This window comes from Plectropomus leopardus, chromosome 13 (assembly GCF_008729295.1).
Source record: "Plectropomus leopardus isolate mb chromosome 13, YSFRI_Pleo_2.0, whole genome shotgun sequence".
In the NCBI taxonomy this organism is placed as follows: domain Eukaryota; kingdom Metazoa; phylum Chordata; class Actinopteri; order Perciformes; family Serranidae; genus Plectropomus; species Plectropomus leopardus.
The window spans coordinates 25,335,194-25,363,106 of NC_056475.1; the positions used below are offsets into that span (position 1 = coordinate 25,335,194).

The 27,913-nt window shown below is 38.3% G+C and overlaps 1 protein-coding gene across 1 annotated transcript; it reads right to left on the reverse strand.

The window, feature by feature from the left end:
- Nucleotides 1-1,225: 1,225 nt before the first annotated feature.
- On the reverse strand, nt 1,226-27,121 carry LOC121952233 (transcriptional regulator ATRX-like). The gene is made up of 35 exons (XM_042498777.1): nt 26,974-27,121; nt 25,152-25,252; nt 24,995-25,050; nt 24,302-24,330; nt 23,775-23,896; nt 23,217-23,333; nt 21,992-22,101; nt 21,035-21,102; nt 19,141-20,930; nt 17,679-17,739; nt 12,732-12,886; nt 12,393-12,569; nt 12,197-12,308; nt 10,961-11,048; nt 10,678-10,854; nt 10,280-10,424; nt 8,133-8,242; nt 7,775-7,918; nt 7,480-7,657; nt 7,232-7,369; nt 6,072-6,247; nt 5,864-5,981; nt 5,188-5,312; nt 5,012-5,067; nt 4,616-4,707; nt 4,381-4,537; nt 4,206-4,297; nt 4,003-4,108; nt 3,698-3,875; nt 2,869-3,060; nt 2,624-2,767; nt 2,424-2,489; nt 2,253-2,348; nt 1,856-1,984; nt 1,226-1,773 (listed from the first exon to the last, which is right to left on the reverse strand). Exons 1-35 carry the CDS (start codon nt 26,991-26,993, stop codon nt 1,681-1,683), a joined length of 5,718 nt encoding a protein of 1,905 aa, XP_042354711.1. The 5' UTR covers nt 26,994-27,121; the 3' UTR covers nt 1,226-1,680.
- Nucleotides 27,122-27,913: the final 792 nt, after the last annotated feature.

The following is a 27,913-nucleotide window of genomic DNA, read 5'->3' on the forward strand; positions in this document are numbered from 1 at the left end:
AACATAAAACGCGAATAAACACATGGAAACACGACATTAACTTTAACGGAGTTTGCTATTGTTTTCAGCCGCGTCTTGTCACTTTATAAAGGTGTTTTTCGCCCAGGTTCAACCAAGCCTGATTCTCCGCCCTTTCACCTCAGTAATGTAACCTAACTGCTACATGGTGGGCGGGATGAACAGTCTCATTGGCCAACGAGGACGATACCAGATACCAATTGGTTGCTCCTCAAACTCAAGAATGCACAATCATTTTATATGAAATATTTAAACACTTAAATTAACTCTGTTGTTAATTACCTTATATATTTCAAGTATTTAATTAAGCACAGTTTTTTTTATCCAGGTCCAAGTTTTGGCTAAAATCTGTGCAAAACTGCACACACCAATGATTACTTTGTATACAGTCTGTTTTATTTATTTTATACTGATGGATTTTTACATATTGTGTTCTGAGTATTTCAATTTGTATTTATTTTATTTCATCGTTGCTTTGTTTACCTGCCAAGGGACAACAGATGCAAATCCGCTGCTGGCTATCTCTGGTGCAGTAAACATTTATTTGTGCGTTGTCTCTGTAAAAATTAAACAATTAAATAAATACTCGCATTACAATTGTTAAACTATTAAGGCTTTAATTATTAATCTATGAACTTTTTAATCCCCTTCTCTACTGTGGGCTACACCAGCACAATTCTTACAGGACTCCTTCACAATTTAGGAGACTTTTTATGCCTCTGCGCAGGTGATAGCAGTGGCTAAAGGCATTATGTTTTTGGGTTGTCGTGCATACACCACACTCTCATGAATGTGGTTTCTCAAGAACACCTTGAGGGAATTTTTTAAAATTTGGCACAAACGTCCACTTTGATTCAAATATAAACTGATTCGATTTTGGTGGTCAAAAGTAAAAGTCATATGACCTCACAAAAAATGTTTCGTCATAACTCAAGAATTCACTAATCTTGAAACTGTGCTGACTGTATAGCTCTTCTGTGCTGGCGGGGGGAAGATGTGTGTGAAGCATCTACGTTATCACAGACATGGATGTAAACTGTAAGAGCAACTTGACTGGCTGGCTGAGGCATACAACCGCTAGGTGGTAATTCTAGTTTTTGCTTGTAAAACAGTCAGATATTCTCACCTCTGTCATACTCTGTCATAATGTGAATTCTGTTGCTGTTTCACAAACACGGACAAGAAGTTAAAAATAAGGAACAATTTCTGTTATTTTGTCAATTTATTACAAAGTTATGACAACTGGTAACAAACGTAAAAAAAAAGTTAAACATATTTCATAATAAAATACATGAGGTTGAATAGTAAGGCATGTTCTCTAAGCCTGTGTGTAAACCAAAAAAGTAGTTTTGAAACGAAGTGGCTAAACAATCCTCCAGGTCTCGCAAACTATAAAAAAACATTTGTACAACTTAACTATCGTGTGTAAATTAAAGTGCTCAGAGTGTTCCAAACTGTCAGTGCGTTTGAACATTACTACGGTGATTTGAAATCGTAAGGTTAACATCTGACTATACTCCGCTGTCAAGTTGCTTTGATAATATGGGAGCTTAATACTTTTTTTTTTTTTTGTTGGTAAAACATACATTCATAGCACTGGTAGCACAGTGATGAAGAGGAAAGGCATCACCGTCTTTACCTGCTAAAATACGATTTTCTTGTTCAAGTCTGTCCAGTCCGGGTTACAGTGCTCACAGTCATCTGCATTGCTTGATTCCTTCTATTGTTCAGTATGGCCTGAATGCTGAGTGTGAGCTAAAGAGGGATGTGATTGAAATATGAGAATGCCTATTTATACATACAGTATATGTACATATATACAAGTAAAATTACTTACTTTTTGTTGCTGTGAAAGAATGTCTTGATAGAAAGCTTGTCTACGTTCTTGCTCCTTCTGGTCACACACTTTCCAGACCTCAGCTTTGCTCTTAAGCATGGCCTCAGTCAGGAGAGGATACTGTTGCCGCTGTAACATAAAAACATCAGTTACACAAAGAAGGTGCAAGGAACAAATGATCGCAGGGCTGATATGTGCGCCATTAGCATCCTATTTCATCTGCCAAGTAATGTGCTGTGTTGCATTTTATCAACAGGGATGAGCACTGAAATTCTCTAAGTATGATTAGGAATATAATTCATATTTAGAAAAACATAAGTTGTTGTCATTACTTCAAAAACGTACTATACCTTTTAATTCTTCATTTGCTGCACTATGAGACCTTAGTGTCACTCACCAATTGTAACATGTAGTCCTCGACAGTATAAGACACAATCCCCTGTGTTGACATGAAAGCAGCCGCTACACTTGCTCTGCTCTTGTTCAGCATTGCCTGCAAAGACATGTTTTATGTTAGAGTTGTATAAAACACAAATATCATAAGCAGACAAATTATATTTTTGAGTACCACTAGCTGTCCATTGGTCTTGCTCTCCAAGGTGTCCTGGCTCGTGCTGGCTGGAAGTCTGGAAGACTGGAAGACACATTTGCATACAGTAAGCACACAGTTACAATATCAAACACTATGTGTAAAGTTTAGGACATGACATCTGACCAGACAGAGCCCTGCTCAGGATCATTTATGCTTTGCGGTGAGCAGCTCTTTACCTCGGCCTCGTATTCAGCCCAGGCATCTTTGCGTTCTGCCTCAGTGAGCTCCTCCTCTTGTTTATGGTCCAGCAGAGATTCATGCTCATGGAAAGACACTATGTGGTCTTTACAGGTTTGTAGTAGCTGTGCAAGGATACGATCCTGACAATCAAAGAGACAGAAAGTATTTAAATACTGCAAATTCATTGTGTAAGCCTTTATCAGACAGCTGTGTATATTTACATGGCATCAAATAAAATCACCTTTGGCACAACATTGGTGGTTCTTTTGCTTTTCTTAGAGTTTGGGTTGTCCAGCAGGTCTGGCTCAAATATGTAAAGTTCAGTCAGTTCAGAGAGGGTGAAGTGCCTTTCAATCTGCTGCTGATCCACCACTCGATAGGACAAAGACTGCTTGGTCACCTGGCGATCATAGATCTTTTCCTCCATGGTGCCCTGGAGATGAAAATTACAGTGATAATAAACAGAAGTGAAAGATTTATAGTTTCAATAAAAATACAGCAGCTCAAGGAGATCCATATCCATTAGGCTATTTTCTACTGCCTACAAAAAAACAAAACTATCCAGTATTCCTCAAGACAAAAGACAAAGACTGGGGGACAATCAGAAGCAAATTAACATAAACTGACTTAGCAAAATAAAACGTAATTGCTCCTCTGCCTCTAATCAATTCATCATTTTATGAAAGCTCAAATTTATCTAATTTAAGTTACATATGGTGCAGCTGAAGAAGCCTGGGATTTAGTCCCCAAAAAACACTAATGCTTCAATGATATTCTCTTCTACTCAGTGAATTTGGACACCAGATGACAGCTGTATTCATGACAAATTCCTACTTAATAAATAAGCAATTATTCCTGGCAGACAAACCACAATGCAAATCAGCTTACGTGACTTTGATTTGGAGTATGCATTATATACATCTAGTGTGCTCTTTTGTAGAGGGTTTGCACTTTTTTTGCATCGGTTATTTTTGTCAGAAACATCACTTTATTATTAGACTAAACACATTTCATCTTACATTAATTAAAACACTCAGGTTTTGGACATTAATAAAGACCAGTGAACGTACCTGAGCCAGGAGGCGGTACACAAACACTTGTTTGAGCTGACCGAAGCGGTACACCCTGTATATGCTCTGTATGTCATACGAGGGATTCCATGAGGCATCAAAGAGGACGACCCTGTTGGCAGCAACCAGGTTGATGCCAAGTGAGCCAGCTCTTGTTGAGATGAGAAACAATCTGCCGCTAAAATATAGATCGATAAAACACAATCAGAAGATACGCTTTGCACAACAACGTGATACATTCTGTCTTGATCTTATTCTAGTACAATCAAAATAGAAAGACTGAATAGCAGTGATATAATCTGTACCGAACATTGCAGGGATTATTGAACTCCTCTGCCCATTTTTTCCTTAACTGAGCACTGGTGGAACCATCGAGACGATAGTAATCTACGTTTTTAATCCAGCTGCCCGCTGTAACAACAATGATGTGACAAAATCAAAAGTTAAGAACATCAAGCAGGAAATTTCTTGAATGAAGTAGTAGTATTCTTTGCCAAAAACAGAATACCTTTGAATGATGATGGGTCTCTGGCCCGGTGTGAAGCCTTGAGGAAATCCTCAATCAGGTTTAATGAGATCAAAGACTGACTGAACACAAGCCTAAAAATACAAAAATAGATTTGGAGCAGTCATCATTTTACGGTTTTTGTTTTCGAATTTGCTGGATTAGAAAAGAAACATACACTTTGTCGTCTAGGTCTTCAGCCATTCTGAGAATCTCAAACAAGAGCACAATCTTCCCCGAGTGCTCCATGATTTCGGCATCTTCTTCAGATAGCAGATGCTTGAACCAGTTCTCATCCAGATTCTGAGGCTTGGAGTTGGTAGGTGCATTCTCTCCTATATGTAATATAACACAGGACAAACTGAATTACTGTGCAACAGCAGGATCGCAAAATAAGTGACAAACTTCAATACCTTCCACTGCTGGAGCCCCGCCGGAAACATCAATTCCCTCTGCACTGCTGTTGATGCACTTCCCACCTTCTCCCTTGTTCTGTCTCAGTCCACTACATTATAAAATGTATTTTAAACAATGTGTATTACATGTATATAAATGGAATATACGTCATAAAATGTGTGACCAAGAGGGGCTTCAGAAAGTACTTCTTTTTTCTTTCACATTTTGTTGTTCCAGTCTGAAATGTATCTATCTAGAATAGCAGGAATACATAATTTAACAAAATGAACATGGCTTTGAAAGGCAAATAGAAGTTAACAAAAGTTAACTTTGTGCACCAAAGATTTAATGAGAAACAAATGAGGTGATAATTTGTTAAAGCATAGAGTGATTATCAATCTATTAGGTCTTACCTCTCAGCCATAACGGCTTCTTTCTCTCTCAGCGGAGCTGCTGCTTTATTTTTATTCTTTTTTTCAAAATACAAAATAAAAAATCAGTCAAGAGTTCATTAATAAATTCATTAAATACTTAACATTAAATTAGAACGATAAGAACTAATCATGCATTCAAGGGGATTTTTTTAGACCTTGTTTTTATTGCTGATGTAGCTGAGCTGAAGGCACCAGGGATGAGTCCAAATTCGGCTGAGCACCTGAAAGTCCTTGAACACGTTTGCTCCAATCTTTGCTCTGTTGCTCACGGAGCCAATAACTGGAAGAACAAACATATATTTACTTCAAATGGTCGAACATCTATGAAACTCCAACTTTGAATGAAATCTGTAAATGCTTGTATGACTTTTACTTCCTTTTCTTATTGGTTGAAGATTCAGTGAGTTTAATGTAATTTAGATAATTTACAGAATGACTAAGTGACGCACGTCTGCCAGGTTCACTTAACTAAAATTCATCAGTGAGGCAATTACTGACAGTGTCCATAACATCTCACAACATATTTTTCTATGAGCAAACTTCAGAATTATAATTTTACACTGGAACACATCAACTAAAGGATAAACCAGAGAAATAAATAAATACTTTATCATGACAACATTCTGACCAATAAATGTGCAGATGTCATAGAACAAAAAAAAAACACAACCCTTAAACTTGAAGGGTAAATCACAGTAAACAGAAATCGGTGTGATTTCAATAATCCGTGTATGGTTCATTCTCCTTTTCATTCCGAACATTAAGATTCTTTAGTCGTGATTACTGAACATCCGAATTCTAAACAGCAGAAGTCCGAAGACAGTTTCTTACCAGTGATGTGGTCCAGGTAGTAGCGATACAAGCTATACTGATGTGGGGAAACTCTCACTGCCAGCACGTACTCGTGCTTGGGAGGCAGAAACTGAGTCAACTCTGAGTAATCTCTTCTCTGGGAAAAAGATGAACATAGTGTTGTGAGAGCGGGAAATATAATACTAAACTGTATGAGTACATACAGTATTATTTTGATTGGTTTTACCTGCACACATCCAGCCAACATGGCATGAAGTACATGCGCTCGCCTCTTCATGAGTCGAACATCTTTTGCTGTGGAGTCGGCACACTGGCCGTTCTGAATGGGGTTGATAAAGCGGTTTCGGAATTCACTTATTGAGCCCAGTAGATTCTTCTTGATGAAACTGACCATGCAGTGATCTGTGGGAAGAAAAATACACTGTATCAATATGTTAATGTGAGTTTCATCTGTCAAAACATCACGACTACACTTAGTTTCTTCACTTAAATCTAACAGTGAAGCACATTGTTTTTACAGTACTGCTGTTTGGGTCATCAGTAATTTTGCATTTCTGAAATATTTACAAATACTTGTGATATTTCAAGTACTCTTGTTGGTACTACAATATGCTTACAGTTATGTGTTTTCATTAGTTTTTATTTTGATTTTTGCGTTCAATTCAGTATAGTTTCAGGAAGTTCTGACATTCATTGCTCTAGTTTCGTTTTTATTGTTTAAAAATGTCTGTTAGTTTATTTCTTACTAATTTCAGTATTAGTTTCAGTTTTTTATAATAATATGAGGGGTACTTAACAGGGGCAAGATTTAAGAAGTTCAGAAAAGGTAATACACACAAACACGGCACTCTGTGAAAGCAGCTGACTCACAGTCACGTAGACACTGTATTCTCAAATAACATACACCACTGCCTCCTCATGCTTGTTGACAAAATTGACCTTATTTTGATTAGCTTTGTAAGTACCCTATATTGCCTAGTCTAGTTTTGTTTTTATTTCAGTTAACTAAAATATTTTTTCACACCTGGTTTTAGTGTAGTTTGAGTTAAATATAATAAAACTGTACAATAATAACAATAATAACAAAGTATACATACATGATTTTCCGCAATTAAACATTTACTGTATGTAAAATATCAGCAAAGGTAGAGATACGTTAACACATAATCAGGATCAGTGTGTTGTGAAAGATGACGGTGTCATTGCACATCATAGTACACGCTGTTTGAAATGAGGTGCCTTGAACAGTTCACACTTTTGTCATACATTCATCCAGTGATAGCAAAGCGAGAGCAGAACATTGCAATTCGCACAACTCAGTGCTAGGTCTGCAGGGCAGTATGATCTCATGGTGATACTTAATATGACAAAGTGATGCAGACTTACACTCAATCAGGTTGTTTTGTAGAGGCGTGCCGGTGAGCACCACTCTTCGTTGGGTCTTGATGGCATTCATACATTTGGAGATATTGGATGCTTCGTTGCGCAGGATGTGTCCCTCATCGCACACCACAAAGTCTGGACCTGGGAAAAAAAAACACAGGAGAGAAAACAGGAGGGAAACTTTTACGATTAGCAAAGTAATGACACATTAAACATTTTAATAATATCATGCCATTACAAAGTTACTTCACCTGGATCCACCAGTATGCTCTTCAGGGCTTTCTTGCTCTCCTCATCCTTGATTTTCTGGGCGAGTGACAGGATGCGGTACATCTCATACCCCATGATCATAACCCCTCCGTCTCTCTGCCACCTCTGCAGAGCCCTGAGTCGTTCTGAAGGATACTTTACTGTAGCCAGTTCTGTGACCTGTAACATATTTGTGTGTCTGAACAATTACTGCATATGTGTGATTGTACACAATCAGCAAAGCCTGAGACATAAAGCGTCTGAAGCTTAGTGTTGCCAGTTTATGATTTTACGTACTTTGACTTTATCCTTTCCCATGCTTTCTTGCCATATCTTGAACTCGTTGACCCAGTTGAGGATAGTGTTTAATGGACACACGACCAGGGCCGTCCTGAATTTTAGGTTCTCTGCCAGCAGCACCGTGTGGAGAAAAGTGACCACCTATAAAATAATCCAACAGACAATAGAGCATAGAGTAAGATGGGTGACCTCAAAAACAAACAAAACAAAGAACAAACAAAAACAAAAAAATAATCCTCATCAAGTTCAGGGGACACTGATATTTTGTTCAACAGGCAATATCTAAAAAGACTTTAATTTTTTTTGTGTATTAGTTTCAAAACAGACAAGAATACTGGAAGTGGATGTGTGTCACCTGCAGAGTCTTTCCCAGGCCCATGCAGTGTGCCAGTATGCAGCCTGATCCAGGAGAGGAGTTGGCCTTCTTCACAGACTCACAGCAACTGTCCCAAATGAACTGAACACCTTTGGATGATAAAGAGAACACAGTCAGCAGGTTTCACAAATATGGAAATCCACTGTGAAAAATATGCAGCTAAGATGTGTAAATTTGTACTGTGTTTGCTTTGAAGTTTTATTACAGGCATAAAAAACTCACTCGCATACCCAGAACAGATCAACAAGCGTGTCACAATTTTGTCACAGAATTCAGGCAGACGAGGTCACATGTTTGGATTGATTGTTAATAAATTCATCATTTCCAACTGTTATGGATATATTTGCACATTCTGACTCATTTGAAGTATTCAAACAGAGTATCTGAAGAAGTAAAACCCAAATGTGTTATAGCTGTTATTGCCGTCAACATGCCTGTACAGTGCATAACAGATGCTTCTTGGATCACACATTGGCTTTAACAATCATGTCAACAATGTTAGCAATACAAAATATGTTTTGTTTTGGGGTTTTTTTAAACCATGCTAAAAACGCCTATCCTTGATATAAAAGGTCAAAAGTACTGCTTGGCAAATTTTAGAAATTCTCGGTGGACGCAACCAAGATAGTTATGCATGCTATGATCCTATCCCATATGTCTTATTGCAGAGGTCAGCAACGAATCTCAGGTCAAGGACCCTGTAGCTGAAAGGAAGACAGAGCAGGGCCCCCGCTCCGTAAATTGTATGAAATTGCACTGCATTTTAACCCTACACAATAAAACAATCATTTTTGGTGTCTTTTGTTTCAGTGCTATTCTAATGTTTTAAAGGTTACTTTGACTCCTGACCCACCAACAGCTCTGTTTGGACACTGCACAACTTTGGAATAGCTGGATCATAATGCCCGCACAGTCTTGGTGTACGGCATGCTTAATTGCCAAGAGATGTATATTGAGACTCTGGAAATCTGACTCATCTCCGCAGATTGAAACCTGGTTGCAGGAGCTGATGGCTGTTCTACATGTACAGCTGCTGAGATACGAGTTATCTGGTAATTTCCAGAATTTCTCCAGCACCTGGAAGGCAGTGCTACAGTGCATAAAAGACCAATAGACCTATCCTCCAGGTGTCACTCACCCGTGTTCCTCACTCAAGACACCAGTGATGATGAGTAAAAAGTGTTGATACTGCTGCCCTAATGTCATGGGGATTTTTTTTGTTTGTTTTTTTTTAGGGATAGGAGAGATGGGTTCATAGTATTAATACAATGGCTGTTATTTATTTATTTGCCGTCTCTTACATTTTAATACTGTCCTTTTCTTCTAGATTTAAACCTGATTTATCCTGACATTTTCATTTTTTCATTGTTTCATTGTATACAAATGCTATAAATAAAGTGTTTAAAAAATAAAAATCAATAATTTGGTGATTCCCCTGCAGTACTCTGAGGAGCCCCTAGGGGTCCCAGACCCTCTGTTGAAGACCCAGGTCTTTTTTGTATTACATGTTGGGGGCAGGCTGGTGAAACTGCCCTGAAACCTCTTTTTTTGGGCTTCTATTGCCTTTGATTGACAGGACAGTGTAAGGGTGAAAGGGGGAGAGAGAGGCAGAAGCATGCAGCATAGGGCTGAGGCTGGCTTTGAACCTGCGGCCGCTGCGGCGAGGACGCATCCTCTGCACATGGAGCGCCACTCTATCCACTGAGCCACCAGGCTAGCCACGTTTAGTGAATACTATAAGATCTTCAAGAATATCCTCTATCCAAGACTGTTCAGCTCTGCACTCTCCCACCATGGTCGTCATCACTTTTTATCATTCATTTTTGAAAAGCATGCATTTGTGATGTGCTATTTTGTAAAGCCTAGTGTTGCACATCTGATGTGTTTTCTTGTGAAGCTTTGCATTGTGTCTGTACTCTGTCCTGTTTGCTATCATGCTCCTTCTGTTTTAAACTGCCTGGAGACTGCAGATGAAAATTAGCTTGAAGCTACAATCTGATGAGGTGCATTAAATGGTGAAATGTATATATTAAACTGTACATGGTTCCCCTTAAATACATTAAATAAATAAATTATAGCAAAGCAATGTCCCCCTCAGTGTGAGTGAAAAAAGAGCACAAACTTACCGTCCACCTGGTGAGGCTTCAGTCTCATCACCAAGTCCCTCTGCACCTGAACAAGAGGCTCCTTGGTCTCCTCATCCTGATCCAGGACCAGCTTGGTGGTGACAGGACACCTCACTTGAGATAACTCATCTCCGATAACAATTATCTGGAAAACAATGATGCATAGTCAGCATTTTGTCTGTGTGCTTCTCCCTTTTGAAAACCTCCAAATAATAATACATCCTAAAAAAAAAAGTGCTACCGTCAGCAACAAAACTTTTGTACTGGGATTACTGTCCCTTTCCAACAGGGATCTAGCCTCTAATGAGCAAGTGCTGCTGCAGAAATGAGCTAAACTACTGTAAATGTTTATTGGTCCTGGACACACTGAGGTTTAATGATCTGTTTTTATGCAGTACCTCTCTCCTGTCCTCCATCTGTTGTTCTCGATCTGCCAAACGTTTGCATCTCTCCTCCTCCTCTCTGAGGGCTTCCTGGGTCTCAGCACGGAGATTCTCATCTTCAATGATTTTGCGGATCTTTTTGCGTCCTTTGGGGGTGCCCATAATGTCGCCATCTGTGTCCTCTTTATCACTCTGCTCAAATACAGAGACGTCCAACAAGCGATATGACCGTGAGACACCAGAGTCAACTGATACGGATAAGAATAACAAAGCACTCAGTTATAGCTTCAGCTGCCACCTTTTCACTGTTGGAGTCAGACAACCAAATGCAGGGGACTTGTTTCTTCAGTTCATAACTACGGCGTTTCTCCTTAACTTTACGGGACCTGAAAATAGAAGACAATCAGAAATAAAATTAAATAAGTACACAGTAGACAAAATTAAACATTCAGTGTAAAACTGTGTTCCAAAGCAAGCCTGGTTTTGTAAATTATTCTTGATCTGTGCTTGATTAATTCTGCTTTTTCTTAATCACTCCTTGACTGTTAACACTTAACCCCTAGGGGATCTACATAGTTACTGCAGGGGGTTGCCAAATGATTGATCATTTTAAAAAGTTTTTTTTTTCTTTTCAAAAATTAAAATATGTCTTAAAACACAAATTAAGATGATCCCAATATACTTTGCCTTTTGCAAAAACGTATCTTTGTGACAACTGAGCTTCCAGTTTGAAAGTCAGTGCTCAACCATAATTCAAATCTGAATGAGATTTTTTATTTTTCCTAAAAAATGTACATCAAATAAAATGAATTCAATTAATTTATAATTGCTTTAATGGTCCTCCTCGTTGTGTGCCAAGCTCTAAATAGGCTACTACCAAGCTACTTCATTAACTTCCTATTTGCCTTCAAGAGCACTGCGATCATCTGCTGCTGGTTTACTGGAGGTTTCTGCTAACAGACGTGAGAAAATCTGAGGTGCAGCCTTTGTCAATTACGCCTCACAGCTTTGCAACACATTTCCAACAGATATCAGGGAAACCAGTTCACTTAACATTTTTAAGGTAAAGCTAAAACCTTATCTTTTCACTTCGGTCATTAACTACCTGAAACTTTCCTGATACAGGCCCGAAATTATTTTTTTTCCACACTTCACTCTGCTGCAGTTCTTCTAAAATGGTGTATTTTATTTGATTTTATCATTGACTTTTGCTGATATTAAGTTGTGAAGCCTTTGATGTGTTCTATTTATATTTTTAATTGTATTTAAATGTCTTTTTGTTGGACAGTTTCATGCCAATTCTTTTCTTACGTGAAGTACTTAGTGCATATGTCCTCACTGACCATATAAAAAGGTACTATATAAATCACATTAATATAAGGTTCTATGATATACAAATGTTGTTGTGTTGAAAGGTATTTGATTGTATTGATGTAAATTTTCCACGGGTTTCAAAGTGTTGGGTGCACGACCTATAATGAGTACAAGTTTGTCTTGTTATTGTTGCTATTAGTGCGACCTGGATTTAATGTACCTTTTGAGTCCATCTTCACCAGCATCATCCTCTGACTCACTCAGCTCCTCGCTCATCCCAACATCCTCTGGTCCTGTCTCGTTTCCATCATCAGCATCACTTTCACCCTCCGCTTTAAAGAAATCAAAATGAGAGGTTAGGGCAGTCAGGACTTCCTGTTTCACAGCTAAGTTATCAATGTTCAAAGTGTCCTTACAACTCAGCTGTCTGCTGCTGGTTCTTCGCTTTCTCGCCTGCTGTCCTACTTCACTCTCTGCTGCTGCCTTGTCACTCGATGCTCCCTCATCTACAGATAGCTTGTGGCGGAGAAGATGGTGCCCAGAGTTGGGCCCATCAGCCATGGTGTCGGAGGATTCTGAGTCCAAGTCTTCCCCTGCAGCAGCAGAGACATGTTCCATCATCTTTTCCCTCTTTTATAACCCACAGAGGACACCTTGTCAAGTACAGATTTTGCCAAATCATTGGGACTAAAACTGGAAAAGAATCCTTGTGCTTATAAAATAAGATGCACAAGCAGAAAGCCAAAAGTACTTACCATTTTCATCCGTTTCATTATCATCATTGCCTTGTTTGACCATGTCATCTTCCTCCAACTCAGAATCATCCTCCTGCGTCTCCTCATCCGAAGAGATATCATCGCCCGAGGAGTAGTTGGCTTTGATTTGGGCCAATAGCATTTTCTTAGCGATTCTTTCAAAAGTAGACAAAGAGGGAAAAGGTACCTGAAGTTCATTTCATGATCAGTAACATTGTCTTTAGCTGGATAATTTTATACTTTAGGACAAATTAACAATTAAGTGTACTGACAGTTGGACTCACATATTTAACAAAAAATAAGAGAAAATTATAATAGATCTCATCAGATATCTTTAGTGGGTCACCTTTGTTCAACCCACATTATTGGTCAATGACAAAGTCTTTTCCTAATATGCAAATATAATAAAATATCTGCTAGTAAAGTCAAAGACCAAATAAAGTGTACAACCACAAAACTGGAAGATACACATGTAAAATAATAGCAGAAAAAAAGAAAAATGATACAGAGACATTTTCAAGAGTAAGAATTTATTACAAGTATTTTTCACAGAGAAAACAGAAAGACATATCCGTTTATTCTCCTTTAGGGAAAGAGTGGATACTAATTTATTTCCTATGTCGTTTGCTCTAGGCAAACATTTGTCTTTTTTTCTTTCTTTTTTTTTTTAAATGTGAAAATAAAAATTACATTAATCTCTAATTCATCCAATCATGACAGCTGGGCAGTTACACTGCTACAGGCGTTCTGAACACAAACTGAGAGCTGACTGGAAGGAGTCATGCTCCTCTGGTACTAGCAGCCAATTACTCGTGTCAAAGATGGAGAAAAACATGTGGGACACAAAAACACCAATTTACTAACAAGGTTTGTAGATAAATTAAAAATTACAACTGTTTTTTAGCCCCTTTATACTCCAGTGGAACATAAAGTCCTAAAAAATAAGGAAATAATGCACAGAATCGGATACAGTTCATAATTAACACGTTTTTAAAAATGTAAAAAGTTTATGGTTTTAATACCATATTGTGTTTACACTCTTTAACCCCCTCTACATAAAGCTGTGTTCAACATGCATTTCCCAACATGGGACTGACATGTTATTACACATGATAACCAAGGGTCAAACAGCTGACATGGATTGGGCTCAAGTTCATCTATTTTCTGGTTAATTGTCAACCAAGCAACTCGCCATTGCACAGGTCCGATCCTGATCTCAATGTGTTGTTGTCGTCAATGCAGGTCATTTGATAACTGCCACTTTCTCTAACATTAAAGCCAACGTCCAATGAGATTTTGTCGTAAAAGAGGTATTACAGCATGGCAATGCCAGACGACAGCAGCAGGAAAAGGACACTAAGCCTTGGAAATCATTTGACATATTTCAACTTGGAAAAAGGGACGAACAGAAAAACACTGGAGACAACTGACATACTACCACACATGTTAATGGCATGCTGTGTGGATTTCAATTAAATAACACAGTACTTTTCAAGTTTCAACCCACTAACTACAAACACTGTAGATTTTACATTTCTGCTGACCATTTTCTCTAAAGATAAAGTTGTGCTATCACTACAGCTGAAAACAGACTTTTAAAAAAAAAACGGTTGATGCCGGAGGCTACAATATCCCAGATTTAAGTGATTGTTGCCTAACAGCACTGCTTTCACTGCTGTGCTGTCAGGAAATCCAACCTGGAAAAAAACATGAGAAACAAACATGGATGTCATTAAAGGCACAATGTGAATTTGGTCGCTTCTTGCATTTATACTGGTTGTTGTTTCACAGCCCACTCTCAATTCCCAGATATACAGCGTTCCCATTAACATCTGAAAGCACTGACCTGGAAGGCTTTTAACTCAAATTATTTATCTGTATTACTTCAGAAAAACGCGACAGTTGCTTCACCTGTAAAACAGGGTTTACGTCTTAGCGAGATTAAATAAAATGCGAACAAGTAAGTAAAAATTAATCGGTTTTAACAGCTACACTATGCTTTAGAAAATGGTCAGCAGTAATGTATACTCTGTGTATAGAAAGTGGGGTAAAACACACAAAAATACTGGGTACTATTTCCATGAACACTTTTGACAGTAATGTCTGTAAATTATTTTTCATAACCAGGGCATTGTCTCTGGAAAAAGTTTTTCTAAACGTCATTCCTCAGTGCTTGGAGCGTGGATGCACTCAAAGAACCGGACACAGTGTGCTATGACGATGCCCATTCTTCGCAATTAGAGCTGCTTACTGGGCACATTTCTCTCTCTCTCTCTCTCTCTCTCTCTCTCTCTCTCTCTCTCTCTCTCTCTCTCTCTCTCTCTCTCTCTCTCTCTCACACACACACACACACACACGCACACACACACACACACACACACACACACACACACACACACACACACACACACACACACACACACACACACACACACAACTGAGCCTTTCCCTGGCTGAGCTGGCCAACTGCCCACACAATGGCAGAAAAAAGATTGTTTTTTAAATGACATTTATGGCACAAATGGCCAAAGTGTAATAGGAAAAGTAATTTCTGAATGCATGTGACAGTAGATTTTCATCACCGTTTCACAATTGTATCATTCGTAACATCATGCATAGGGAAGTCTTTCTAGGTCAGAGGGGGTCACATGACCTCCAATTTTGAAGCCAAAATCTCTGCACAAACCCCACACTGTTCAGAGCTTTGCCTCGAGCAGCAACAACAAAATTTCATTCATCTCCATCGCACTGGGATGTCAGAATCTCAGACGGATACCTCAAGAATCTGTGTAAAAGCAGCATTGTTAGAGTGATAGTAACAAAATGAGTCTCTGAAGTCTAAATCTAAGTAGAAAAGTTTGGGGTTTTTTTGGGGTAGGGGACATAGATAGAAATCTCAGCCCTCTAAATCAATACTATAGCATATTCAATATATGCAAAACTACAAGTTCCCTTGGTCAAACGGCACATTGACCGGGTGCATCTGTATTTCAAATGTTATAACACAAAACGATACATAACCTTTGTGTAAAGGGAACATTAGCAGCAATATGATGATACCAACAAATAACACTGACTGACAGGAAGGCTGAGAGGCTACAACCACCACAGCCAAGGTATTTACAACAGAACTAATACGATCTGGACTTAATGCGTCAGATGCATGCATGTTTACATGCTTTGACGCAATTCAATGGTACAAAAGAGCACTCAAGGCATCCTCTGAGTCTCAATCTGCTAATTAAGTTTGCTCTGAACTAAAATGATTAGGTGTGAGTGTCTGTGGCCCAGCAGGATGTTATTTGTAGTTTATGGAACCACAGGATAAACGTTTTGGAAAAGGAGATACTATGGACTCCAGAGCAAGCAGCCTGCATGTGAACTAGGTTGAAAAGAATAAGAGACTACATATAAGAAGAGTATTTTGTCATAATAAGGTGAATTATTCTTTATGGTAACGAAGTGTGAATACCAGAGCCTTGATAACGACACTTTAAATATACCACTACAACGCACCATTTGATAATCAGATAAGGAATATCACTTGAAATGAAACAGCAATTGTATCTACTGCAGTTGGCTGTTAATGTTGTCATGTGCCATGATTTGCATATTATAAAACTCAACATCAGTGAAACTTTTTGAAAAAAAATGTTTATGTTGTTTTGGGTGAGGCTTTGAGTATTTATTAGCAGAAACAATTTCTAGGCTTCCAAATGTATGTAAGTTGGGCAGTGAGAGCAGCCCTATGACAACTCCTGAGATTTACACATGTTCATCATACCATCACGGAAGTATCTTTCAAAACAATTTAATTTAAAGTCTGAAATAATGCATCAATACTGGCATCAAACACAAGCCAAACACGCATTCAGCAGTGAAACTCAAGTCATGTGCGGTAGAATTGCTAAATACTGTATATTTTGTAGGGCTGAATTGACAAGGGAGCAGGAAGTCAATTTTACTTGTGTCTTTAAAAAGCACTTAAAAGCTGAATAAAAGAAAGCTTAATTACATTTACAGAGCCAGTACATCATATTGGACATCTTAACAAACAACACTTTTCCCATCGTATCATAAATAGAACGAAATGAAATCGCCACACCATAAATGGGGCCCATGAAGGGTTAATCTTAGAACAGAATGTCAAAACGATGGTTTTCAAGGTGAAGCATAAATGTTTTATACATGCTTACATCTTTTGGCTAATTGAAAAAAATATATTTTTGAACTTTAAATATGCACAGATAAACTCTGGCAGAATTTTTTAAAACTTTACACTTCACCTGTAAATAGCAATATTGCGTTTGCTTAAGTTAACAGTTCTGCTCGATGGAGGACAACAGCTCTTTGTGTATTCATAATAATGGAAGAGTAGACCGAAGTTCAAAACTTGCTATGTTCAAATACTGTCAGTGAAAACAAGTTGAGCTGTGAGGCAAATAAGTTTCATTCATTGTTCAATTGTATACTCCGATCTCATCAAGTGTAAAGTGGGTCAACTATAACGTTTTCCCTTTTGTATCGGCATAGAACACCAAGGAAATAAAACAAGTTTGGATTAATATTATATATTAATAATAACTAATAATAAAAATGTAGGTAAAATGTATCTCTAACATTTACATGTATACTGGGTTGCACACTAAATAAAACAGACAAGCAAAGTATGTTGCTTATCACTCACAAGTTTGTTCTCGGCAGGTTCAGTCTCAGTGTATCATAATGTGGTCCATGTGCTTCACAGTGTCGTTCTAAAATGTGTATTTGATTGCTGGAGTTCTGCTGCAGCTACGTTTAGGTCTTGTTTGTAAAGACTGCAACCTCGTCTTAATGACATGGGTGTTCCTAGATTTTGCAATTTTGAGTTTGCGGTTTGAAGGCGCAGGCTTTCTTCCACGCCTAGAGTGTTTTAGAAACTCTACTTCCGGGCTTTTTGAACCATACCTATTTTCTGGATCATCGTCGTCGTCTGCTGCCCACGAGGGCCCAGATTGCTCCTCATCTCCTACAAAAACAAAAAACAATAGAAACATTAAATCACTGTGTTGTTTTAACAGATAAAAAGCATCCATCATCCAAGAACGGGGGAACCGTAAGATGCATTATATTGATATGCCAAGAGACATTTTGACTTGCCATAGCAAAAAAAGCACAGGTCAAACTACTGACACAACAACGACCCCATGACAGAAATTATTCTATACAATGATGAACCCATCCAAACAATTGTGCACCTTTTTACATCATGTGTAAAGGGCTTTGCACAAAATCCCAAATAGCCAGGACCTAAAGAACCATGAGGAACTGTGTGCATGTTGTATGTATTATTAAGATTCAGATACAATCGCATGTCTGCTTATAAGTTGATTTTCATTTTGATTAGACAACATGCAACTAGCTCTCATAAGCGCAGGCTATTGGTTAATAATAGCATGAAAAAATACAAAAATACAATTCTGCTCCTCTGCTAATTGCTAATCACTAATAGAGAATCTTCTACATCTGTCTGTCTGAGTGTCATTTCCTGTGTGTATGTGTGTTGGATCGTCTAACAGTGATATTAGGCTATTACCAAAATAATACAGAATATAAAATAAACCAGACAGCTAACTGTCGCAGCAGATGGGTGCTGCAGCTATCATTTTGGGTGGCAGAGAAACCAATTAAGCAGCCGCTAAGCTCTGTGGCAGGGTGCTTCTGCCTACTGTCTAAAAGTTGAACTCTGCAACTCCATGAACCTTTGTTGCCAGCCTTCAAGCTGCAGGGCTAGCCTTCAGGCTTCAGGGTGCTTTGGCGTACTTTCACCTCTTGTCTGAACTTGGCGCTCTCAAACAAATGTGCTCTGAGGTACCAAAATTTGGCATTTTGGCCAGTACCCTTGAAAGTACCGAGTTTAGTACCTAACCGTAGCTACCATTAACCATTTAGCTTTCCACGGGCAATCTGGCAAACTATCAATCTACTTCTAAAAATCACTTACAAGAATTACTGTGCATGTAGATATAATAATATTATTAATAATAATCAATGTTTCCCACGGAATTTCAATCTCTGACAATGGGGGTGGTAATAACTGAACGGGTCAGAGCTCATCAAATTGAAGGACGATAGGAGCAACTGTTGCAAAGTGAGTGAAAGTAAACTTTCAGGCTCATCACAATGAATGGTTAAATTTGACTTTCACTGCACCCAGTGTTCTGCTGCTCTGTCTATGACAACAGTCTACTCTGCACTCTGACAGCATGATGCAGTGCATAACCGAACAGAATATATATTATTCCAATAGCACTCCTAATGTGCAGTCCAGCTACGAAAACAGAAAATAGATTCTTGGTGGCAAATGTTTGAATTATGGCGGCTTGTCACAAATGAACGCGAGGGAAACCCTGATAAATGTAAGACTCACCCGACGATTGGTGGAATGCTGCTGCCCCCAGTAAGGCCACATCTTCAGTGATTGGCTTCATCTTCTGATCACTTCCTTCACTCCCGGAGTCGACATCATCATCGTCATCTTCACTTGATGAGGATGATGATTCCATTTCTTTCTGACGAGTTTTAGCCTTGGACTTTCCGGCCTGCATCCGACTTTGCTGTCCAGCCACACCTTCATCCTCTCTTTTGACGAGGTGTGACTTCCCTATCCCTATGAGAGCACTCAAGTGTTGTATTTTCTTCTGTGAGTCATCTTGGTCATCACTAGAGGAATCTGTCCCACTTTGCCTTCGAGATTTTACTCTTCTGCTACTTGAGTCAGACTCGGGGGAACTTTCCATAATTTTGCGTTTGCGGCGCATCTTCTCCGGTGAGATCGGGGTGTTTTTAGTGAGCCAAAAGAGACATTTCTTGGCCACCTTGGTTGATGCTTTTCCACTATTCTCATCACTCTGGTGTTCGTCAGAGCTATGTGTCATAGCAGCTCGCTCAAGCAGAGCTACAGGGACTTCATCTGAGTCTGAGTCGTCTCTTGCTCTGCTCTGCTCTTCAGTGTTTTTGGCTAGCACTGTGCTGGAGGTTTCTTCAGGGTCAGAGTCACTCTCACTGTCCGCCGCTGAGAGAGACGTTTTGCCCTTGACGTCACTTTGTCGACGCAACGGTGTTGTCTTCACGCGAGGAGATCGTCTATTGCCTTGTTCCTCGTCTAGGTGTAGAGATGCACCAGAGCTGTCATTGCTCGTCTTGCTGTCAGCTGCAGCACCTACAACACTTGTCTCTTCATCATCTGACACATCCTTCTCCTTTGACATCTTATTGTCCATCTGTCTGTCCTCCTCCATCTTCGAGACATCAGGGGATTGCTCCTGCTCCATTGGTACATGTGTAAGTTTTACTACTAGTTTTTTAGTCATGTTGACCGAGCTTTCAGAGGGCTTCAGGCCAATCTTTTGTGCCCTTTGTCTGGCTTCATGTGAAACTGAACCCATGTCTTCCCCAGGACAAGCATGTGCAATTCTCCCATCTATGACACCCTTGGAGTCAGAATCATAACCTTCCAAATGCTCAGCTGCCAATTTCTGCAAGTCCCTCAAGCATGTTTCATCAGTGATATCCGGCTCTATGTCTGCTTCTGTTACAGGTTGTGCATCAAAATCATCACTAAAGAACTTTTCCCAACAGCTCATGACATCCAAGTCACTGAATTCCTCCTTAAGGCTATCCTCGAGTGCTGCAAGGGATTTTCGTAAACCTTTAACTACTGACAAAAAAGAGTTCAGGTATAGTTTGCGAGCAGCTGGTGTTTGTTTGTTCGCCGTCACAGTATGAATGAAATTGACAAATGTTCGGTTCAAGATGTTTGTTGAGTCCACTAAATGTTTGGCCTTTTTGGTAACATCCTTGGAAATCTGTAGTGTGTTGTAGTTGAACACCACATTACCATCCATGCCAGTGTGATCCCATTTATCCAAAGGAAGTGTTTGTTGTAAATGTGGCATCATGTTGTAAAGTTCAGATTTCTCCGGCTCAATTCGGTTCCTCTTGCGCTGGTGATACCATAGATTCTCCATGTTCTCCAAGACACTGTCACAGGCCATCACCAGGTCAAAAAGGGGCTCCGGGCTACACACATAGCAGTACCATTTGCTTTCCAGGATGCCAGACAGCTCCTTCCTTCCCAAATTTCTCAGAATACACTTCTTGCAGAAGGCATTACTGCAGTAGTCACAACAGATCAAGTTGCCTCCTTCAGCACACCATCTGCATAAGTATGACATTAGAAATACAGTTGATAGAAGAGTGCAAAGGAAGTTAAGGAAAATGTTAATATTTTAGTTAAAATACCAAAGAGCAGCAACTCCTACCTGCATTGCTCATCCATCCCATCTCCGTCCTTACTGATGTCATCACTTAAGTAGTACTTGTAGCAAGACTGAAAAAGATAAACATTTCATTAAAGTGCAACAGTGTGGCCAAAAAAATATATTAGAAACATGCAAGTATTTTTTTCATAAACCATAAAAAATGTATCCCAAATTCTATAATAAATGTCATAAATGTGTTTACTCCTATGTATATTCTTGCAAACCATTATTTAATTTTTGCAATGGCTCTTTTTTTCCTGACAAAAATGACCTAAAATCCTGACCAAAATTTAAAAAAAAGACTATAACGATTTTGAGGAAGCAACGAAGACTTCAAGAGAATTTAAATTCTTGTCGAAAGAAACACTACAATGACACACTCGCAAATTGATGAATTAATTGCTTAAATTACTGAATTACTATGATCATTTCAAAAGAATTTAGACATATAAAATTCTTAACTTGATTTCATTTACACCATCTAATACAGGCTGTATTACTGGGGAGAACAAGGCTATAGTGCCAGTACAGCTGAAGACAGAAAACAGTATTGTTAGGTTTCAGTCATCACTCATGCGTTTTTTGTTCAGGGTTTTTTTTGTATGATTTAACTGTTGTCTCAGATTTGTGTAAACAGAATCCAGCTAGTCTGCACTTTAACCCATAGTTCATATCAGCATTTGTCAACATGAAACACACCCATAAAAAGCAAACAGAACTAAGAAACTCATTAAAGGCATGAAGCTCTAAAAATGTCTCGTCGGCATAACTGCCACTTTGATTATGATTTTTATTTCAAGTAAACTCCATCCCCTTTTTTATTGGGTAACGGTATACAAGTAGGTAGGTTTTCCAGGGTCTCTGACTTTTGAAAAGATGTACATACTGACAACAATGACTTAAAGGCAAACAAAAATGTGTTTTTTTTCTGACATGCTGTATAATAAGCAGACTCACCTTGCAGATAAGTACTTTCAGAGCTGGGTGTCGATAGAAAGAATCTCTCTGGAAGTGGTTAACTTGTCGACCACAGGCGGTGCAACTGACAATTCCCATGTGTTCAACTCCTATGAAAGCACACCACCGTCATTAGCAACAAAATGGTTATAATAACGTCTTGATGGGATCATGAGACACGTGTGAGAATGCCCTGTTTGATTTTTAGGTGAATCCACCACATTCTCAGGCTAAGATGTCAATGATCAAGACCACTGGTTCGTAAGACTAAGCGATATGTCTTTGAAATAATATCACAATGGGGCGTTGGCGGGTCAGTGGATAGAGCGGGTGCCCTATGTAAAGGGGCCGAGTCCTCGCTGCAGCAATCGCGGGTTCGACTCTGGCCTCGGCCCTTTGCTGCATGTCGTCCCCTCTCTCTCTCACCTTTCACACATAAACTCTGTCCAATCAAATAAAGGCGAAAAAAGCCCAAAAAATATCTTTTTAAAAAAATAAAAATACATACACACACACACACACAAACATATATACACACACACACATATATACACATACACACACACACATATACATATATATATATATATGTACACATCACAATATTTTTAGGCTATTTCACAAGATATATATCCTGATACTTTTAAATCACCTATAAACGAATGTTAAAACTAAAATACAACATTATTCAATTATTAAGTAGCTACCGCCATGAAATAAAGTTAAATTAACTCCTGTTATTTTTTATTTTAATAAAATACTTTCATAATGTAAATAAAGTGAAGTATAAAGTTAAATAAAACACAGCTAAAATAAAGTTCAATAAAGTACTGTTTAAATAAATCAAAGCGGAACTAATGGTGCTTTTATTTTTGAGGCCCAGAAGTGTTGATGTTTTTGCTGTGGACTTGAAGCCTCCGTCAACAGTTGGATGTTAGTGTTAGCAGAAATTTAAACTGTAACTGAGCGGATGAAGCAAATGCAGCAGCTTTTTTTCCACAACAAGACAAGGATCACGCTGCAATTAAAGACAACGTTAAGTGAATTTTCAGCTTGCTTTGACCACTGGAGAGGCTGTCTCAGTCCGTGTGTCCTTTGTCTACATGCAATCAAGGGTTGAGTACCCCAACAAGTGCCTTCTTTGTGTTTCATTTGAAGAAATAGCTCCCGAGTATTCATGCAGTGATGTGCCGTGTTAAGACAATATCAACTAGTAGTGACCGACCTCCACGTCTTCTTGTAAAGTCTTTCCGCAGCACGCCTGATTTCCGGCTGCGAAACTCAGGACCCCTGAAGTCATCTCTTCCGTTATCAGCAGGTTCAGGCCTCACCAGCACAGTGCCTGAGTAAACAAAACAAACCACCAGTAAATCAAATATATTCCTTCATTATTGAATAAGTAATTATAACCAAAAGCTGGGGACAGACCTAAAGACTTCTCACACCCTACCAACAGGAAAAGACAAAATACCACATATACAATAATGATTCCTGTCAACCTTAATATATGCTTTTTCTCTTGTAGTCAGCAAGACTTAAAACAGATGTAGTAACTTAGAAACTCTGCAAAGACAATGGACAAAACTCTTGGCAACTGGTAGATGTATTGTGTTATAGCACAAGGCAGCCCTCAAAATTTCAAAGACCAATTCTTATCCAAGACTGCACCAAAACACAACAGACACCAGTCAAAATATCAACATTATTTGCACTGCAATTTGCACAGAAACGGTTATCAGGCAGAGTAAATAAGGAACTATAATAAGAAAACTTTAAGACCTACCTTTTGGCAATCTATTGATATCAGGGTGACCATTTGTGTTGACCGGTAAATCCAAGTCCTCGGTTGCATCTGAGTCCCCGGATTCGTCCAGTCCAGAGTGCTTTATGACAACAGCTGGTTTTCTGTAATATCAGTAAAACAGAAAAAACGTAAGTCCCAGAGCTAAGCAACGTCTCCCACAGGTTGGCAGCCTAATTGGACAGTGAAAAAGGAGGCAGGGGGTTACCAACACTTTGTATCAACAAAGTGTAAGCAAATAGCAAAACAAATTATCATTATCCTTTCATCTTTTTATTTTGTTAAAAGTATTGTACCATTATTTGTTTCTGTTACTCATACTATCATTTCACATTTTGACTTGGTTTGAGCACACGGTGTGCCTCAAAATTGCAATACATTGCATTCACTTTAGTTAAACACTAAGTATTTTCACAGTATGCTGCATTAAATATTTGGGTATTAAATCTTAACTGTTTCATACCATACTATATGTAAACTTGCGTATTATGAACAAAATGCCAACTCACCTCCTTGAGTATCTGCTATCCACTCCTGCCTACAAAGCAAAACATTTTGTTGCTTTAGTTGTCACGGTAGAAATCAATGTCAATTTTGGTTCTTAAACCATCTACGTTAAGTCCCAAAGGGGGATGCGCTGTTTAAGCAAACAATTTCATTTTTGGAGAATTTGAGTCTCGTGAATAGAGCATTAGGATACAACAATATCATTTTCCTAAAATACTGAAAGAATCAGACACTGGAGATTACAACACTGCTGTCATGGAGATTTAACAATTTATCGATTTAACAAGATTTTACAATTTTTTTAAGTAATGGATTTTCTTTATTTACATGGGTCACAGTTTCAGGTCAGAAAATTCTGAAAAGTCACATCCCCGTTTACTGTATTAAAATTAAGTCAACTGAAAAGAATGTTATTCACTGGTTGGCAAGTTAGCCACCATGTTATTTATACATCGTGCTTTAATGTTTTTTTAAAAGTGCTGTTACTAAATATTAAATGTGATGGTAATGAAAAAAGCAAGGATAAAAAAATAATTAACAATAATAATAATAAACCTTTCATGTGACACTGTTACACATTTCTGAATGTGACCAAATTTTGTGTTGGATCCAGTTAAACCATTACTGGCACCATAGGTATTCAATGTACAAAACTTACTGACATATATGACAAAACACTAAGAATGTTCAGTTACCTCTGTCACAGTTTGGCATGTTGAGTTTCCCACAGGACACCTCCTGTTAATCATACCTGTAAACATAAGATCTGTTAAAAAAAAAAGGCCTAAAAAACATGTAAAATATAATGAGAGTGTTTCCATAACTCATGATTAGCTTAATCAAAAGCCGTACCATCAGCATCATCTGGTTCGTCATTGCTGTCCTCAACAGTAGAATGAGCCAAGTACTCGTGTAATTTGCTGACTAACTCATTCAGCTTGCTGGGAGTGGTTCTACAGTCGAGAAAAAAATAACATAAGTATACAGCTTATGGTAAACTTGACAGAAGTGGCTCACTTGTGGAGCAACTTATTGGTTAAAAGCCTAATTATTAGGCTTTGTTAGCATTAGTAATAAGAAGTGACTTTAGTGGAATCAACTGTTTAACATCCAATATACTGTTAAACATCCTCTAAAATCCCATTCAACATGTACATGTCAACGTTCACGGTCCAATACAGCTGTGGACAACTCTTCAGAAAGACTGATGAATGAAACCTGACATGACTGTCTCATTTGAAAGGCTCCTCAAAAAGCAGCCAAGCAATGAAGCTTTTGACCCACTTTGCAGAACACAACCTAAACTCTTAGGAACTCAGTATCCCAGTTTATTTTGCATGTGAGATAATCCAGCATGTGCTGCAGTGAAACATCACAACTCATGAAATACGTTACATATCATAAAACTGTTTAAATTATAGAAAAGAGCAACAAGAACTATTCTTAAAGAAAACATACTAACTGACTGTTTGTTACAAGAAAGTCAAAACGGCTGTTGAAGCACTTGATTTAGTTGAGTTATAGACAGTATTCACTTTGTACAGGGCAAAAAGCAGGGTATTAACAGATTATTTAAAAAAAGTTGTTTGTTTTTAGTTCATGGGATAAGGACCATGGATAGCAAGCTAATTTAATTTCAGCATCAGCATACTCAGATTACCTTTAAGCAGATGTGTACCTCAGTGGTTGTTGAACTGTGCGATTCTTCACAGCATAATTTAAACCAGTTTGAATAAATGTTTTCAAGTTCAGGAAAATGCATAAAGAAAGAATAACTAGTCCTTCACATTAGTATTGAAATGAAATTGTCAGATAATCTGTCTCTTTGATTGATTGTAAATGATTTTGTATATTTATTGATTTTTCTTTTTGTTTTGATTGAGCATAACTTTTTTGTCTGATCCATTACAATTGGCAAAATTGGTTTTCAGTTATAGTGCATTTCATTGTTTTTGCGGGCACTCCACTAGTGATAGACTTTTGAAATAACTAACTCATAAATTAAGAAAAAAAAACTGAATGCTCCATGGTTGTTTTTGTTGTTGTTTTGTTTGTTTTTGTCTGTAAAGCCGGAAAATCTCAGTTAAGGAAAATGACCAATGTAGCTTTTCTGGACCCTCAAAAAATCCACTTATGACGCAATTTATATTCAGCAACACCACAAACTACAGCCTGGAATATGAGCAAAAAATTAAACATTATAATCATAAATAAATATTATAATATTAAGGCAGAACGTATGGTGTGCTGTATTAACCTGCAATCGTTATAGCTTACTTTAGGTCTACACAACAGACAACTGTTTAAGGTCATCATAAGCTAAGTGAGGTTAATTACAGCTCATGATGAGTCGCGTTAACGATAACGTTTTCTTTAATGTAGCGATAGTTACGAAAAACGGCTAACGTTGTCATTAGGCTAACGCTATCTCTAAGACGTCAATAAAACATATTTCACGAGTTCAAGTGCCCTTACATGATGTGTTAGCCACGTTAGTATAATGTTACATTCATTTCTGATCTACATTTTAAATTGGCAGCCAAATTAGTTTGATTTACCGTTATTTCTCCCTCTGATTAGCTGTTAGCTGCTTTAGCTAACGTTAACTACTTGCAGAGCTAGCTTGCCAATATATTCTCTAGTAAACAACCGCGTATCTGTCCGCAGTTTTTACCTCAGCGTTGCTGCAGACATGTCGCGGAGGAGGTGAACAACCGAAGTCGTTCAGCTCTTTATCCTTCCATGATACCAATTTATTCTGGGTAAAAAATATGCCGCTCAATTTGCTTTCACTATCCCATAGCTAGCAAAGCAAAACGAGGCAAAATAGATGGCAGCCAGAGAAAGCTTCTGTTCTCTTCTTTGCGTGTTTTTGACGCACTTGACCTACAATGTTAATCTACCGCTCATTACCGCCACCTGCTGCCCTGGGGTGGGCATCTGCTATTACATGTGTTTATGTTGTTTCTTACATGAAAACAGCTGTCTTGCTCATATGCTCCATTGTAGTATTGCTTACAGTTTCATTACTGTTAGTGAGCTTTCACTCAGACCTAAATGCATCCAAAAAGTTATCAATGTAAGATCAAAACTATCAGTGTTTCTGTCCCCCTCCCAGAAAGGTAATAAAAACAGTAAAAGTAGTGCAAAATTACATGTTAAATTAAATCAGTGCAGTTTAGGGATCAGTTAATTTATAAGGATGAAGGTCCAAGAGTCAAGGGTTAGAGTGTTTTTATAAGTCTTTAAAGATCAGTTAAATTCTTGCGTAATTGTCTATTCTTTAGTATTTAGTATAATTTCTTGCATACCCTTTTCCCTCAAATTGGCTCTTGTCATTTTACATTCAAATTTCAAGCAACATATTTCACTGATTGCTTCTGTCATTGTGAACACTCACCCTCATCCCACATTTTTTTTTAAAAATCCTTTTTCCCTTTGATACAGCACAAGCAGAAGCCCGCATACACATAGCATAAATCCCTACTCAATTTGCTGCTGCAGTGCAAGGGTGACATAAACTTGCACGTGCACAATGTAAAAATGAGAAAAAAAAAAACTTGATTTATTTTTACTGCTTCCACCCATTACATAATCAACATGGTTGACATCCC